Source organism: Pleurodeles waltl, chromosome 1_2, assembly GCF_031143425.1.
Source record: "Pleurodeles waltl isolate 20211129_DDA chromosome 1_2, aPleWal1.hap1.20221129, whole genome shotgun sequence".
In the NCBI taxonomy this organism is placed as follows: domain Eukaryota; kingdom Metazoa; phylum Chordata; class Amphibia; order Caudata; family Salamandridae; genus Pleurodeles; species Pleurodeles waltl.
This window is the reverse complement of record NC_090437.1, coordinates 11,798,716-11,817,353: the sequence shown is the minus strand read 5'-3', so window position 1 is coordinate 11,817,353 and position 18,638 is coordinate 11,798,716. Positions and strand designations below refer to the sequence as shown.

General features: G+C 43.3%; 1 protein-coding gene across 1 annotated transcript; it reads left to right on the top strand.

Moving 5' to 3' along the window:
- Nucleotides 1–3,166: 3,166 nt before the first annotated feature.
- On the top strand, nt 3,167–6,623 carry LOC138296417 (protein phosphatase 1 regulatory subunit 3B-like). Its single transcript, XM_069235524.1, has one exon. The coding sequence runs from the start codon at nt 3,195–3,197 to the stop codon at nt 4,053–4,055; it is 861 nt and encodes a 286-aa protein (XP_069091625.1). The 5' UTR covers nt 3,167–3,194; the 3' UTR covers nt 4,056–6,623.
- The last annotated feature ends 12,015 nt before the right edge of the window (nt 6,624–18,638 follow it).

The window sequence follows — 18,638 nt, the reverse complement described above, 5'->3', positions numbered from 1 at the left end:
ACAGACCAGATCTGTTAACTCAACACAATCAACAGATCAGACACCCCAATCCAGCATCGCTGAATCTAGCAATTTGGCTCCTGAGGTCTTAGAGTTTGGACACTTAGACCTTACACAAGAATGTATGGAAGTCATAAAAAAGCTAGGAAACCAACCACTAGACATCGCAATGCAAATAAGTGGAAAAGGTTTGTTTATTATTGCCATAATAATCAAATTCAACCTTTACATGCATCTGCTAAAGACATCGTAAGCTACTTGCTACATTTGCAAAAGTCAAAACTAGCTTTTTCATCCATTAAGATACATCTTACCGCAATTTCAGTTTACCTGCAAATTACCCACTCAACTTCATTGTTTAGGATACCAGTCATTAAAGCCTTTATGGAAGGCCTAAAAAGAATTATACCACCAAGAACACCACCAGTTCCTTCATGGAACCTCAACATTGTCTTAACACGACTCATGGGGCCACCTTTTGAGGCCATGCACTCATGTGAAATGCAATATTTAACATGGAAAGTTGCATTTCTAATTGCCATCACATCTCTAAGAAGAGTAAGTGAAACCCAAGCATTTACCATACAAGAACCATTTATTCAAATACACAAGCATAAAGTAGTTCTTCGAACAAATCCAAAATTCTTACCAAAAGTCATATCACCGTTCCACTTGAATCAAACAGTAGAACTACCAGTGTTCTTCCCACAACCAGATTCTGTAGCTGAGAGAGCACTGCATACGTTAGACATCAAAAGAGCGTTAATGTACTACATTGACAGAACCAAACAAATTCGGAAAACAAAACAATTATTTGTTGCTTTCCAAAAACCTAATTCAGAAAATCCAATTTCCAAACAAGGCATTGCTAGATGGATAGTTAAATGCATTCAAACCTGTTATCTCAAAGCAAAGAGACAACTGCCTATTACACCAAAGGCACACTCAACTAGAAAGATGGGTGCTACCATGGCCTTTCTAGGAAACACTCCAATGACTAAGATATGTAAGGCAGCCACATGGTCTACGCCTCATACGTTTACCAAACACTATTGCGTGGATGTGTTAACAGCACAACAAGCCACAGTAGGCCAGGCAGTACTACAAACTTTGTTTCAAACAACTTCAACTCTTACAGGCTGAACCACCGCTTTTGGGGAGATAACTGCTTACTAGTCTATGCAAAGCATGTGTATCTGCAGCTACACATGCCATCAAACGGAAAATGTCTCTTACCCAGTGTACATCTGTTCGTGGCATGAGACGCTGCAGATTCACATGCGCCCACCCGCCTCCCCGGGAGCCTGTAGCCGTTTCGAAGTTGATCTTGAACATTTGTAAATATATCACCTTAAACTACATTATGTACATACATGTTTACTCCATTGCATGGGCACTATTACTGTAATGCACAACTCCTACCTCACCCTCTGGGGGGAAAACAATCTAAGATGGAGTCGACGCCCATGCGCAATGGAGCTGAAATGGGAGGAGTCCCTCGATCTTGTGACTCAAAGACTTCTTCGAAGAAAACAACTTGTAACACTCCGAGCCCAACACTAGATGGCGGGATGTGCAAATCATGTGAATCATGCCACGAACAGATGTACACTGGGTAAGTGACATTTTCCATAAAAAAATATGTATATATATATATATATATATACACACACACGCACATTAAAACAAAATCTTTAACAGTAGTATAAGGATACTGGTGTGATTTTATAATCACTACTTTTGTGATAAACTGTGAAAAGACTACAGCACTATAAAATAACAAACCATAATGGCAGACTATAGAAGTAGTTGCTAATCATCCAGAAAATAACTTGCTCTCAGTATTTCATTTGCTGAGGTCCATGAAAGTGCACTGTATCCTCAATATAAGCCAAGACTGGCTTCGTTCCCAGTTTGGCACTTCAGCGGAGACAAAGTACATTCTCAAACCATTTTTCTCAATGTTTCAAACCTTGGTTAAGGTGCTCTCCTAGCATAATGGAATTAAGCTGTAACTAACACTCGACCATGGCCTAGTCCTGGCCAAATCCACTTCATTGGGGATCACTTATGGCATAATAATGCCCATATTTCATGCGTGGGTACCTATGGCCTTCTGATGTTCAGCTGTGACAGAAAGGTGGTCGTTCCAAGAATATGCTGGGCTTAACTATGGTCATTTTTAGCACCGTGATAATTTTTCGCATATGGCACATATCCTTGGCCTAACTCTGCCTCAGAAGCACAGTGGGAGTGATCTTTGGCATTATTGGCATTGGTAGCTTCTTTGTCATTACGGTGTCCAGCCCTAGCACTGCAATGACAACAGTATATTGGAGTACTTTGCTTTAATGTGGGATTCTCTACATCTGATAATACATTGGCATTTGAGGCACATTTGCTTGTCATAGTGAAATAAAAGTAGGTATTTAGAGACCCAACGTGTTTACTCAAAATTAGTAAGCAAACGTTTCAGAGTAAAACGGCTACTTTTTCAGAAAGCGAGCTGATCCTTGGCTACAAAATGATTAACATTTTCAAAATGTGTTTAAAGCTACTAGTTGAATGACCATTCATGCAGTACCAAAGCCTGTTACTGATATTCCTTTGATACCAAGGAAGTTGGTGGCATGTAATTTTTCATTTGGAGGCATTCCATGTTGATAGATATTTTAGTTCAACATTGCTGCTGTAGTCTCCACTGTGATAGGAACAACTGCTTAGACTGAGGTGGCGACTAATTTAATATTGTATGTTGTCATATCCACCCTTGAATCTGTAAGTAATTTGGGGTACCTCCCTGAAAGCACGTTTTTTTTTTTTTTTTTTTTAAATTGCGAACCCTTGGTAAAAAATGTATTAGAACTGTAGCACTGATATAGCTAGTAGGAAATTCATATCTCCAAATGTACTTACTTAATGTAGGGATATTCAGCTTTCAGCTCGTTTATCGTGATTACAACTGCACTATATTGAATAGGCTATGTATTGCAATGTTTAAAGGCGTGCACTTCGTCCATTCACATTTGTTGCCTTCCCTTGAGCCTCCTGGGAAATATTGATATTGACATGATACACTTTTGGCTCTTGTTTAGGCATATATGTTAGTGTTTATATGAATGTATTGATCACTTATTAATGACTTTCTTCCTGTTTCTTGCAGAGTTTTGGATTACTTTCCTCACAAGCCAACAATGGCAGTTGACATCGCCATGCAGTTGTACCTACATTCTCCACCATTGCGACGGGACCGCTTCATGTGCAAGCTTGGCACCAAGCATACAAAACCCCTACGGCCATGCATTCAGTTGCATAGTAAGATTGAAGTGAGTCAGCATGCCAGCTCCGACATGTCTTGTCGGGAGAAAAAGGGGAAGAAGCGTGTGTCCTTTGCTGATCACAAAGGATTTTCACTCACCATGGTGAAAGTGTTCTCCGAGTTTGATGACCCTTTTGATGTCCTATTCAACATCACAGAACTGATAGAAAACATTGTAGGCTTGACAATAGTGGAGAAAGACAGCTTTGTATTGGACTTTGCTCAGCCCTCTGCCGACTACTTAGATTTCAGAAATAGACTCCAGGCAGATTATGTCTGCCTGGAAAACTGCATGTTGAAGGATAAAGCCATTGTAGGCACTGTCAAAGTGAAGAATCTTGCTTTCCATAAGAGTGTCAAACTAAGGTTGACATTTGACACCTGGAAAACCTTTGTGGACTACGATTGCCAGTACGTAAAGGATACATATGCAGGTTCAGACCGGGACACATTTTCGTTTGATATCAACTTGCCAGAAAGGATTCAGTCTCACGAGAGACTTGAATTTGCTGTGTGCTTTGAGTGTGAGGGAAAGACTTATTGGGACAGCAACAAGGGCCAGAATTATCGCATCATTCGCTCAGAACTGAGAACTGCCCATGAAGGGGAACATCTTCGAAACGGACCAGATTTTGGGATCACCTTCGATCAGTATGGAAGTCCTAGGTGCTCCCACGGCATATTTCCAGAGTGGCCTAGTTATTCAGGTTATGACAAACGTGGCCCTTACTACTGATGAGAATCAAAGCTGTTCAACTGGCTTTTGTTTCTGCTTTGCAAGTCAACAGTCTGTCAATTGAGAGTCTGGGTTAAGATGTTTGGGACACCTTGCCAGATAAAGAACCCACCCTTGCACATCACACAGCCTTGTAATAATAATATTCAGGTTTTGGTGGTGATGAATCAAGACGTGGGTTGTGCATCACATTATCCAAAGTATCATAAGCTCCCTTTGCACAGTGGAGAAAGAAGAAAGAGGACAGTGCTGAGCTTTACATGGTGCTGCTAATCCTATCCTATGTAACATGCAGGCCCTCTTCTGTAGAGCAGTGTAAACTGGCTCATGGCTTAAATTGTAGTTTTGAGTTTATGTCAGGCTTTAACCTATCCACAATGTTTGCTTGTGTACTTAACACCTGTCTTTACATTTTCAGTACAATTCTGAGAAGTATGTTGGTGTGGAACACTTTAGTGGTCACTTTAGCCAGATCTGTAGCGAAGTGGAGCACCATAACCTTCAATCTCGTCCTTTCTTAATAACTAGAACGGCAAAGGTTACTCGGTATAGCTGGCATCGTCTCCAGTGTTAGGCAAATCAGGGAATATTTGGGATAAGAGTGCAATTATGAATTATTACGTGGTCTACATGTTTTTTTTTTTCATTCTTGTCTCTGGGGATCGTTTGACGAGGTACAGTTTTTGATAGGAAACTTTCTTCGAATAATGAACACATGGGCTTTGGTCAAGTCTTCCGATATTTCAGTTAAGTATTATTATTTCTTTGAAATTCTTGCAAGATTTTTCTTCTTTTTGGAGAAGAAAGTAGATTGGAGTTCTCCACCAGGTGTTAGCTGAAGAAAAGCATGCTTTTTTTTAAAGTCATTGGGAAAGCAGTAGTTAGTTTAACTTAAGTAGTGCATTTCAGGGTATAGGATTGTTTCCTTTCTTTTAGCTACTGTTCTAAATGAAGTAGGCGGTAGCTGGTGATATAACCATCCGATTTTCTGAACCTTTGTAAGCCTCGTTGACCCAGGTGGGTTCAGTGTCTGAATGCATGTGTTGGCACACAGGTACTAAAACTAACCTTGCCTCCCAGCACCTAATAGAGTGGTTTAAGACACTGTTTGCCCTTTAGAGAGCATTGTGTAGATTGCCTGTTTGTGTTCGATAAATTTGCCTCTCATCATGGCTTTTGATTTGTTTCCTTCCTTTGTTTTCGTGTGTTTTGCTTTGCGCCGTCTAGAGCACCTGTTGCTTTTAAATTGTCCTCATATCAGGCATCTTGGTATGGGAGTACTTTCCTGTATTCAGCGGTAATAGAAAATACAATGTTAATTTAAAAAAAAGATGTTGTTGAATTCCTCACATAATGGTTATCTTTGTGGAAGGTAGGTTTGATCCGTGCATTTGTCTAGGGTTAAAGGCACTGTAGATGACACTAGATTTGCACTGTAATTTTCTGTATGGGTACACGGTCATCCTGTATTTCAAAATTATTTATATCCCAAGTGGATTTCTAATCACTGAATGTTTTTAAGCACAATTTTTCTAATATTTTAACATCGTAAATGTGTTGAGTAAATAAAATGCCCACAACTGAATAAATGTATCTTCTTATTTAGAGTTGTTGGGGGTTGGAGGTGATGAGGTGTGTTTCATGGGATTGCTTGTTCTAAAGAATAGAAGCAGGACTTTTATCACAGATATTCTCCCATATAATGTAAATGCTGTTTTTATAGCTATGACATATTTCAAAATGCGGCCTCATTAATGTCATGCCAAATCCTTCAGGGTTTCCGGGCAGCAGTTGGGGTAGAAAAATATATTTTGTTAGAGAAATCTTGTAGTGATATATTTTTTCAGGAATATAAGCTTTAACAACTCTGTGTGCACCCAATTTTGTAATCTTCATTGGCAACAGTCTAGGGAGATGCCCTTTCAGCTTTAAAGCACGTTATGGAAGCATAAAAAATTTCCTCATTGCTCTCTGTCTTTCATTTTAAGAGGTGAGAATTTTTTTTTTTTAATCAATTTCCTGTTTGCTGGGAGTGGGAATAACATACCAAGTATCAGCACTATGAGAGTTCCCAATCAAGTCACATGTTCAGCACCACATTTTAGAGAATTTTTTTTGTGGTAAGTTTTAAATTGTTCAGGGGAAAGAAGCAACATGTATTTGAAGAAAAAACACTGAATTTATAGATTTTTGTCAGTCTTGTCTGTGCCACCTGGTGTTTACCAAGTTTTTGGCGTGAACATGAATGAAGGGTTTGACTTATTTAATGTTTCCAAAGTGTTTTAATCAGCCTCTGCAATGAAATGCTTTTTCATATGTGAATGTTACTATATACAGAACTTGCCCTTCCGTTTCCCTTCCCCTTTTGGTTGTGCCTGGAAGTGCCTTGTAAATATTATTTTTTTTCTTCTGCATGTGTGTTTTACAAAATATTTTTGTACACTCTTCCAAGGTGAAAATGCACTTTAATCATAAAAGAAAAGGACATATATTCTGTGTTTTAGAAGAATATTGGTTTGTTTTATGTTGGAAAGTGAAAAATGTAATAAAGTTAGAATGATAAAGCAACTTACCATTTATGTCTTGCATTCGTTGACAAAGTCAGGAATTTGAAGTTGGAGATGCAAGTGGAAACAGTTGACTCTGCTACTGAACATTGTGCTTTAATTGTTAAAACATGTTCACTCAATGCCTGTAATTCTTAATTTTTTATTTTAGTAGTAATTTGATGGTGAAATTAGTTGCATGTAATGTCCGTGTAAGTCTTCGGTTTCTCATGTCTTGTACTTAATTTCTCTACTTTTGACCTAATTTGTGCACTCTTTCATCTCAGTGTTTTTGCATTTCACCACTCATTCACTGTTGGCCATGCTCCGTTTTATTGTACTCATCACTTGATGAAACATGCTGTTTGGTATGTGTAGCATGGAGGTACACATGATTTACATACTCCTGCCATTTAGAGCTGGGTCAGTAAGTGCAAGTTGTTTACCTCGTCACTTGAAAGGAATCTTTGAAAGGGTGACTTGTTGTAGGTATAAAATATCACGCCGTAGTTTGTGTTGTAGTATTTATTCCAATGTCAAAGATCAGCGCCTCCCTCTTGCCGGCTCCTCGTAACTGCCGCCGCACCTCGGACTCGTCTCCGTGGTAACCCGGCATCGGAACCGTCAAGAGCTCGCGCTTCTCAAGAGCTCGCGTGCTTGAATGTACGAACACATTACAACATGACTCCTCTTGGTGATCATGGGGATCAACTCCATTGTTAGTTTTGTTTTTTCATCTGTTTTTTTATCTGTTTGCTCTCCAAGTCAAGACAATTTCTCTGGCTTCTTTCAGTTCGTGCTTCACCATTACCCTTGTCGGTATTATTTTCTAACACGTCTACCTTCTTGTACATCGATTTCTCTGAAAACTATCACTCGTCACATCCATGGGCTCTTTGTGGCATCCTTCGGGGCATACATTTCCATCCCCTCAGAGAATGCCCTGCTGGTGAAACAGGCGCCATTTCGGTTCTGCCTGAACTGCCACGCAAAGTATCCCTGGACCAATCTGCATCAGGTCTGTGACCTGTATGTCTCCAGAACGCAGGGAGGAGGATTGCAAGCCCTGCCTGTCAGTTCAAGCTAAGAGAAACTCCTGATATCTTTGGAAACATGATGTTGAAGAACAGGAACGTCGTGAGGCCTCTGCATCGGAGGAAGAGGCATTCCAGGGTTCTGACTTGGAGCTCAACATTGAGATGTAAGATGTTTTGCCAATTCAAACTACTGTGAGCACAGAAACCCCTGTTCCTCACCACAAAAGGCATTCGGCTTCCACCAAACAAAAGGCTGCTGGGCCACCACTGCCAACAGGCCATGGCTGGTACTGAAAAAATGATTTGGACTCCCAGCCTTCAGGCTCTGAGCTGAAAATTCATCTGAGACCATGGAAGCCGACTGTGTTGAGCCGACCTCCATCTTTAGCACAGACCACTTTGGCACCAAAATAGAAATCAATTGGTTAAGAAGCATTCCAAACCAGCTAGAGATCTGGCACTCAAGTGGGACTGATCTTATATAGACCGCAAGAAAAACAATGCCAGCCGGAGGCAAAATCACATACAGGATGCATCCTCACTAAACCACGGGTGACCCCGCCACCACCATCATCCAATTGTCAGCTTTACTTTTGGAAAGCCATTGATCTGCCAGTGCCATTGTTGATGATCCTGCAAAAATAGTCTCTGCCTGCTCAAGAAGGAGTCAAGCCTTACGGGCTTTACCTTAATGCTATTCATTACCATGTTGAATAATAGACTGCGATTATGATCCACTCTAAGCTTGTTCCATATGCTGGGCATGGGTAATAAGTTTGTGCATCCTCTTAAATAAGATTTTAACTTCAATATTGAAAAAAAATCAAATTGAAACATTGTCCTGCCTTTTTAATCTGATACCTTTTTAGTATCTAATTAAATACTTTTCCTCCATTCAATTTAAAATGTTATATTCAGTGTGACACTTGTGGGGTTTTTCCTCCCCACAAATGCCAGGTTTCTCCTTTGCACAGAGGAACAACACAAGTTGTGTCTCCATACTCTGTAAAACCGACAGGTAAGTAGAAGTAGTTGTATAGAGGACTGCAGCTCTGTACAAATATTTGATGCTTTTGACTCTTTTTTTTTTATTTTTATTTTTTACTGTTCTCTCCTTTGCTGATATACCTTCATGTTGATATATATTGTGTGTGTGTGTATATACATATATGTGTGTGTGTGTAATATATATATATATATATATATATATATATATATATATATGTGTGTATATATATATGTTCGATGGCATGTGTAGCTGCAGATACACATGCTTTGCACATCCCGCCATCTAGTGTTGGGCTCGGAGTGTTACAAGTTGTTTTCTTCGAAGAAGTCTTTTCGAGTCACGAGATTGAGGGACTCCTCCCATTTCGGCTCCATTGCGCATGGGCGTCGACTCCATCTTAGATTTTTTTTTTTTTTTTTTTTTCGCCATCGGGTTCGGACGTGTTTCTTTTTGCCCTGTGTTTCGGGTCGGAAAGTTATTTAGAATCTCGGAAAAATCGTCTGTATTGTTTGCGTTCGGTATCTGGTTAGTTACAACAGATCGACACCGACTTTTGAAGAGCTCCGGTTGCCCTTCGGGGTTTTTTCGATTCCCCCTTCGGGGCCTGGTCGGCCCGGCCACGTGTCTCCAAGGCTGATGGAACGGACCCCATTCCTCTTCTGCGCAAGATGTCACAACAAGTATCCGTATACAGATCAGCATCTGGTCTGTAACTTGTGTTTGTCTCCAGAGCACAAGGAAGATACTTGTGAAGCCTGTCGAGCGTTTCGATCGAGGAAGACATTAAGAGAGCCAGAAGACTGCAGATGGCGTTGGCGCCGACAGGACAAGGGCGTTTCGAGGAGGAAGAAGAAACCTTCTCCATTCAGGAGTCGGACTCAGACGAGCTTGATCCCGAAGAAATGCCGAAAACCGTGAGTAAGACGTCGAAACATAAAACTCACGAGAAGACCACAAAAGCCCAGGGGACGCCACCGCCAACAGGCCATGGCTTAACCTGAAAAATAGGTGACCGATCATCGGCACCGAAAAAGGGCACGCTTGTGTCTAAGTCATCCGACTCCGGTCGAGATACCGGCACACAGCAATCTCGGGCCCGAGACAGTGGCACCGAAATGGGTCGGCACCGAGACACCACGACGCCGAAAATAAAGAAGGTTTCCTCGGAGCCCAAAAAGGTTTCGATTCCGAAACATCCAGCCTCGGAACCGAAAACAGGTTCCTACACAGAGGAACAGGGATTGTCCTCCTAAATGCAAGGACATAAGTTCGGAGAAGAACTTGAATCAATGGAGCCAGACTACATTCAAAGGAGGCTCCACATTCAAAAGGACACAGGGAAGATAAGCACTCTTCCCCCAATTAAAACGAAAAGAAGACTTGCCTTTCAAGAAAAGGACAAGCAGCCACAGGCTAAGGTGGCAAGACAAACAACTCCGCAACCATCTCCACCACCATCAATGCACACATCACCGGTAGCCACTCCACCACTGATGCAATCCCCGATTCATACTGCAATGAGTCAAGATGATTCCGACGCATGGGACCTTTATGATGCTCCGGTGTCAGATAGCAGCCCAGACTGTTACCCTGCGAGGCCGTCGCCACCTGAAGACAGTACATCCTACACGCAGGTGGTCTCAAGGGCAGCTGCTTTTCATAACGTCACCTTGCATGCAGAACCAATTGAGGATGACTTTTTGTTTAATACACTATCCTCCACTCATAGCCAATACCAAAGCTTACCTATTCTCCCTGGAATGCTAAAACACTCCAAACAAGTATTTCAGGATCATGTGAAAGGCAGGGCCATAACTCCAAGGGTGGAGAAAAAGTACAAGCCACCGCCAACAGACCCTGTTTATATTACGCAGCAATTAACACCAGACTCTGTGGTTGTTGGGGCAGCTCGCTAGAGAGCAAACTCTCATACTTCGGGAGACGCACCACCTCCAGACAAGGAGAGTCGCAAATTCGACGCTGCGGGGAAAAGGGTTGCAGCACAAGCAGCAAACCAATGGCGCATTGACAACTCACAAGCACTTCTGGCAAGATACGATAGAGCTCATTGGGACGAAATGCAGCATTTCATAGAACACTTACCCATAGAGTTCCAGAAAAGGGCACAACAAGTGGTGGAGGAAGGACCAAGTATCTCAAATAATCAGATACGGTCAGCAATGGATGCAGCAGATACAGCTGCAAGGACAGTAAATACTGCAATAACAATAAGGAGACACGCATGGTTGCGTACGTCAGGATTCAAGCCGGAAATACAACAAGCCGTGCTGAATATGCCTTTTAATGAACAGCAGTTGTTTGGGCCGGAGGTGGACACTGCTATTGAGAAACTCAAAAAAGACACTGATACGGCAAAAGCCATGGGCGCACTCTACTCCCCACAGAGCAGAGGCACATTTCACAAGACACAATTTAGGGGAGGGTTTCGAGGTCAACCTACAGAAGCCACAACCTCACAAGCAAGGCCCACTTATCAAAGCCAATATCAGCGGGGAAGTTTTCGGGAGCAATATAGAGGGGGACAATTCTAAAAGAATAGAGGGAAGTTCTAAAGCCCCCAAACTCCTCAAAACAAGCAGTGACTTCCAAGTCACACATCCCCAACACATAACACCTATGGGGGGGGAGACTAAGCAATTTTTACAAACCTTGGGAGGAGATAACAACAGACACTTGGGTACTGGCAATTATCCAGCATGGTTATTGCATAGAATTTCTCAAATTCTCTCCAAACGTCCCACCGAAAAAACAATATGTCAAAACAACATATGGATCTTCTAGGACTAGAGATCTAGGCATTGCTACAGAAAGGAGCAATATAATTAGTACCAATCCAACAGAAAGAAACAGGAGTTTACTCTCTACTTTATCATACCCAAAAAGGACAAAACACCAAGACCTATATTGGATCTAAGAACATTAAATACCTACATCAAATCAGACCACTTTCACATGGTGACATTACAAGACGTAATCCCACTGCTCAAACAACAAGACTACATGACAACACTAGACCTCAAGGATGCTTATTTCCATATACCAATACATCCTTCACACAGAAAGTACCTAAGATTTGTATTCCAAAGGGTACACTACCAATTCAAAGTGTTGCCATTCGGAATAACTACTGCGTCAAGAGTCTTTACAAATTGCCTGGCAGTAGTAGCTGCGCATATCAGAAGGCAGCAAATACATGTGTTCCCGTACCTAGATGATTGGTTAATCAAAACCAACACACTAAAACGGTGTTCACAACACACAAAGTACATCATACAAACCCTACACAAACTAGGTTTCTCAATCAACTACAAAAAATCACACCTTCAGCCGTGTCAGACACAGCAATACTTAGGGGCAACAATCGACACAGCAAGAGCGATTGCCACGCCAAATCCACAAAGAGTACAAGCATTTCACAATGTAATACAGGTCATATATCCAAACCAAAGGATACAAGTCAAAATAGTAATGAAACTACTAGGCATGATGTCCTCATGCATAGCCATTGTCCCAAACGCAAGATTGCACATGCGGCCCTTACAACAGTGCCTAGCATCACAATGGTTACAGGCACAGGGTCAACTTCTAGATCTAGTGTTGATAGACCGCCAAACATACACCTTGCTTCAGGTGGAACAATATAAATTTAAACCAAGGGCGGCCTTTTCAAGACCCAGTGCCTCAATTCGTCATAACTACAGATGCCTCCATGATAGGGTGGGGAGCACACCTCAATCAACACAGCATTCAGGGACAATGGAACACTCAGCAAAAACAGTTTCACATACATTGGCAGTATTTCTAGCATTAAAAGCTTTTCAACCAATAATAAGCCACAAACACATTCTTGTCAAAACAGACAACATGACAACAATGTATTACCTAAACAAACAGGGAGGGACACACTCAACACATATGGCATTGGCCGATACACAACCACATTCGCCTATTAGCACAGTTTATTCCAGGAATTCAAAATCAATTAGCAGATAATCTCTCTCTGGATCACCAACAAATCCACGAATGGGATATTCACCCCCAAGTACTACAGACGTACTTCCAAAATTGGGGGACACCACAAATAGACCTATTTGCAACAAAAGAAAACACAAAATGCCAAGGCTTCGCAGCCAGGTACCCACAAGATCAGTCTCTGGGCAATGCATTATGGATGAGTTGGTCAGGGATATTTGCATACGCATTTCCCCCTCTCCCACTCTAGTAAACAAGTTGAGTCAAAACAAACTCATACTCATAGCACCAACTTGGGCAAGACAACCTTGGTACACAACGCTAGACCTCTCAGTACTACCTCATGTCAAACTACCAAACAGACCAGATCTGTTAACTCAACACAATCAACAGATCAGACACCCCAATCCAGCATCGCTGAATCTAGCAATTTGGCTCCTGAGGTCTTAGAGTTTGGACACTTAGACCTTACACAAGAATGTATGGAAGTCATAAAACAAGCTAGGAAACCAACCACTAGACATCGCAATGCAAATAAGTGGAAAAGGTTTATTTATTATTGCCATAATAATCAAATTCAACCTTTACATGCATCTGCTAAAGACATCGTAAGCTACTTGCTACATTTGCAAAAGTCAAAACTAGCTTTTTCATCCATTAAGATACATCTTACCGCAATTTCAGTTTACCTGCAAATTACCCACTCAACTTCATTGTTTAGGATACCAGTCATTAACCTCTTGGGTGCCTTGGACGAGATCATCTCGTCCATGGCACAGGGGAACTTGGGGGCGCGCCCCCGTGCACCCCCCTTCCCCCCCCCCCCCCCCAAGTCGGGGATGGAAGGGGAAGACCTTCCCCTTCCACATACCCCGACCCCCCCACCCACCCCCCTGTGACGTCCGCGCGCGCTGATGTGTCACAGGGGCCTCGATTGAAAAAGAAATGCAAAAGCATTTCTTTTTCAATCACTTGGGAGGCCCGGAGGGGCTTCAAAGGGAAGGAAAAGTATTTCCTTCCCTTTGAAGTCCCTCCGAGGGTTTCAAAAGCCGGATTGCTTGCGATCCGGCTTTTGAAACCCCACTAGACACCAGGGATTTTTTTTTTTTCTTTGAAATTGACAAAAGGGAGCGACCCCTTGGGCAAGGGTCGCTCCCAGGGGAGGCATTTTTTTGAAAAGGCCTTTTCTGCCCCCCCTGGGGGCAGAAACCTCTAGGCACCAGGGACCTTTTTTTTTTTTTTTTTTTTTGGTGGGGAGCGACCCCTTAGGCAAGGGTCGCTCCCCTTGGGGGAAAATTATATTTTGGCCATTTCTGCCCCCCTTGGGGGCAGATTGGCCTATTTTGATGAGGCCAATCTGCCCCCAAGGGGGGTAGAAACCACTAGACACCAGGGAGTTTTTTCTTTGCGTGAATTTCACGCAAAGGGAGCGACCCCTTAGGCAAGGGTCGCTCCCTGGGGGGGAGGGCAATTTATTTTAGGCCATTTCTGCCCCCCCTGGGGGCAGATCGGCCTATTATTAGGCCGATCTGCCCCCAGGGGGGGAAGAAACCTCTAGGCGCCAGGGCAAATTTTTGTTTTGTGTTTTTTTTTTTTTTGTTGTTGTTCTTTCTTTTTTTTTTTAGAGATGGGGAGCGACCCATCAGGCAAGGGTCGCTCCCCTGGGGGGCAAATTGTATTTAGACCATTTCTGCCCCCCTGGGGGCAGATTGGCCGATTTTAGGTCAATCTGCCCCCAAGGGGGCAGAAACCACTAGGCACCGGGGATTTGTTTTTTGGCGCCAATGTCACGCAGGGGGAGCGACCCCGTAGGCAAGGGTCGCTCCCGTGGGGGGGGGGGGGGGGGTTGGGGGGGCAAATTTATTTTAGGCCATTTCTGCCCCCCTGGGGGACAGATCGGCCTATTATTAGGCCGAACTGCCCCCGGGGGGGGGGGGGGGCAGAACACTCTAGGCGGCAGGACAATTTTTTTTTTATGGTTTTTTTTTTTTTTTTTTTTTGTTTCTTTTTTTAGAGATGCCCCCCTGGGGGCAGATTGGCCAATTTTAGGTCAATCTGCCCCCAAGGGGGCAGAAACCACTAGGCACCGGGGATTTGTTTTTTGGCGCCAATGTCACGCAGGGGGAGCGACCCCATAGGCAAGGGTCGCTCCCGGGGTGGGGGTTGGGGGGGCAAATTTATTTTAGGCCATTTCTGCCCCCCCGGGGGACAGATTGGCCTATTATTAGGCCGAACTGCCCCCGGGGGGGGGGGGGGGCAGAACACTCTAGGCGCCAGGGGAATTTTTCTTTTTTTTTTTTTTTTAAGAGATGGGGAGCGACCCATCAGGCAAAAGTCGCTCCCCTGGGGGACAAATTGTATTTAGACCATTTCTGCCCCCCTGGGGGCAGATTGGCCAATTTTAGGTCAACCTGCCCCCAAGGGGGCAGAAACCACTAGGCACCGGGGATTTGTTTTTTGGTGCCAATGTCACGCGGGGGAGCGACCCCGTAGGCAAGGGTCGCTCCCGGCGGGGGAGGGTGGGGGTTGGGGGGGCAAATTTATTTTAGGGCATTTCTGCCCCCCTCCCCCTGGGGCCGGCTGAGCTACAGGCCAAACACCACAGGTAGGCACCTTGCAAAAAACACCTCTGTTTTCTGTGAAAAAATATGTTGTGTCCACGTTGTGTTTTGGGCCATTTCCTTTTGTGGGCGCTAGGCCTACCCACAGAAGTGATGTACCATTTTTATCGAGAGACTTAGGGGAACGCTGGGTGGAAGGAAATTTGTGGCTCCTCTCAGATTCCAGAACTTTCTGTCACCGAAATGAGAGGAAAATGTGTTTTTTGGGCCAAATTTTGATGTTTGCAAAGGATTCTGGGTAACATAACCTGGTCAGAGCCCCGCAAGTCACCCCTCCTTGGATTCCCCTAGGTCTCTAGTTTTCAAAAATGCACAGGTTTGGTAGGTTTCCCTAGGTGCCGGCTGAGCTAGAGGCCAAAATCTACAGGTAGGCACTTCGCAAAAAACACCTCTGTTTTTTTCCAAAATTTAGGATGTGTCCACGTTGCGCTTTGGGGTGTTTCCTGTCGCCGGCGCTAGGCCTACCCACGCAAGTGAGGTATCATTTTTATCGGGAGACTTGGGGGAACGCTGGGTGAATGAAATTTGTAGCTCCTCTCAGATTCCAGAACTTTCTGCCACAGAAATGTGAGGGACATGTGTTTTTTTTAGCCAAATTTTGAGGTTTGCAAAGGATTCTGGGTAACAGAACCTGGTCCGAGCCCCGCAAGTCACCCCTCCTTGGATTCCCCTAGGTCTCTAGTTTTCAGAAATGCACAGGTTTGGTAGGTTTCCCTAGGTGCCGGCTAAGCTAGAGGCCAAAATCTACAGGTAGGCACTTCGCAAAAAACACCTCTGTTTTTTCCCAAAATTTAGGATGTGTCCACGTTGCGCTTTGGGGTGTTTCCTGTCGCCGGCGCTAGGCCTACCCATGCAAGTGAGGTATCATTTTTATCGGGAGACTTGGGGGAACGCTGGGTGGAAGGAAATTTGTAGCTCCTCTCAGATTCCAGAACCTTCTGCCACAGAAATGTGAGGGACATGTGTTTTTTTAGCCAAATGTTGAGGTTTGCAAAGGATTCTGGGTAACAGAACCTGGTCCGAGCCCCGCAAGTCACCCCTCCTTGGATTCCCCTAGGTCTCTAGTTTTCAGAAATGCACAGGTTTGGTAGGTTTCCCTAGGTGCCGGCTGAGCTAGAGGCCAAAATCTACAGGTAGGCACTTCGCAAAAAACACCTCTGTTTTCTCCCAAAATTGTCGATGTGTCCACGTTGCGCTTTGGGGCGTTTCCTGTCGCGGGCGCTAGGCCTACCCACGCAAGTGAGGTATCATTTTTATCGGGAGACTTGGGGGAACATAGATTAGCAAAACAAGTGCTATTGCCCCTTGTCTTTCTCTACATTTTTTCCTTCCAAATATAGGAGAGTGTGTAAAAAAGACATCTATTTGAGAAATTCCCTATAATTCACATGCTTGTATGGTCACCCCGGAATTCAGAGATGTGCAAATAACCACTGCTCCTCAGCACCTTATCTTGTGCCCTTTTTGGAAATGCAAAGGTTTTCTTGATAGCAATTTTTTACTCCTTATATTTCAGCAAATGAATTGCTGTATACCCGGTATAGAATGAAAACGCACTGCAGGGTGCAGCTCATTTATTGGCTCTGGGTTCCTCGGGTTCTTGATGAACCTACAAGCCCTATATATCCCCGCAACCAGAGGAGTCCAGCAGACGTAACGGTATATTGCTTTCCATAATCTGACATTGCAGGGAGAAGTTACAGAGTAAAACATAGAGAAAAATTGATGTGTTTTTCACCTCAATTTCAATATTTTTCTTTTTCAGCTGTTATTTTCTGTAGGAAACCCTTGTAGGATCTACACAAATGACCCCTTGCTGAATTCAGAATTTTGTCTACGTTTCAGAAATGGTTAGGTTTCTGGGATCCAGCATTGGTTTCATGCCCATTCCTGTCACTGACTGGAAGGAGGCTGAAAGCACAAAAAATTGCAAAAATGGGGTATGCCCCAGTAAAATGCCAAAATTGTGTTGAAAAATTGGGTTTTCTGATTCAAGTCTGCCTGTTCCTGAAAGCTAGGAAGCTGCTGAGTTTAGCACTACAAACCCTTTGTTGATGCCATTTTCGGGGGGAAATCCACAAGCCTTCTTCTGCAGCCACTTTTTCCATTTTTTTTAAAAAAAACGAAATTTTCACTGTATTTTGGCCAATTTCTTGGCCTCCTTCAAGGGAAACCCACAAAGTCTGGGTACCTCTAGAATCCCTAGGATGTTGGAAAAAAAGGACGCAAATTTGGCTTGGTTAGCTTATGTGAACAAAAAGTTATGAGGGCCTAAGCGCGAACTGCCCCAAATAGGCAAAAAAAGGCCTGGCAAAGGAGGGGGAAAAGGCCTGGCAGCGAAGGGGTTAAAGCCTTTATGGAAGGCCTAAAAAGAATTATACCACCAAGAACACCACCAGTTCCTTCATGGAACCTCAACATTGTCTTAACACGACTCATGGGGCCACCTTTTGAGGCCATGCACTCATGTGAAATGCAATATTTAACATGGAAAGTTGCATTTCTAATTGCCATCACATCTCTAAGAAGAGTAAGTGAAACCCAAGCATTTACCATACAAGAACCATTTATTCAAATACACAAGCATAAAGTAGTTCTTCGAACAAATCCAAAATTCTTACCAAAAGTCATATCACCGTTCCACTTGAATCAAACAGTAGAACTACCAATGTTCTTCCCACAACCAGATTCTGTAGCTGAGAGAGCACTGCATACGTTAGACATCAAAAGAGCGTTAATGTACTACATTGACAGAACCAAACAAATTCGGAAAACAAAACAATTATTTGTTGCTTTCCAAAAACCTAATTCAGAAAATCCAATTTCCAAACAAGGCATTGCTAGATGGATAGTTAAATGCATTCAAACCTGTTATCTCAAAGCAAAGAGACAACTGCCTATTACACCAAAGGCACACTCAACTAGAAAGAAGGGTGCTACCATGGCCTTTCTAGGAAACACTCCAATGACTGAGATATGTAAGGCAGCCACATGGTCTACGCCTCATACGTTTACCAAACACTATTGCGTGGATGTGTTAACAGCACAACAAGCCACAGTAGGCCAGGCAGTACTACAAACTTTGTTTCAAACAACTTCAACTCTTACAGGCTGAACCACCGCTTTTGGGGAGATAACTGCTTACTAGTCTATGCAAAGCATGTGTATCTGCAGCTACACATGCCATCGAACGGAAAATGTCTCTTATCCAGTGTACATCTGTTCGTGGCATGAGACTCTGCAGATTCACATGCGCCCACCCGCCTCCCCGGGAGCCTGTAGCCGTTTCGAAGTTGATCTTGAACATTTGTAAATATATCACCTTAAACTACATTATGTACATACATGTTTACTCCATTGCATGGGCACTATTACTG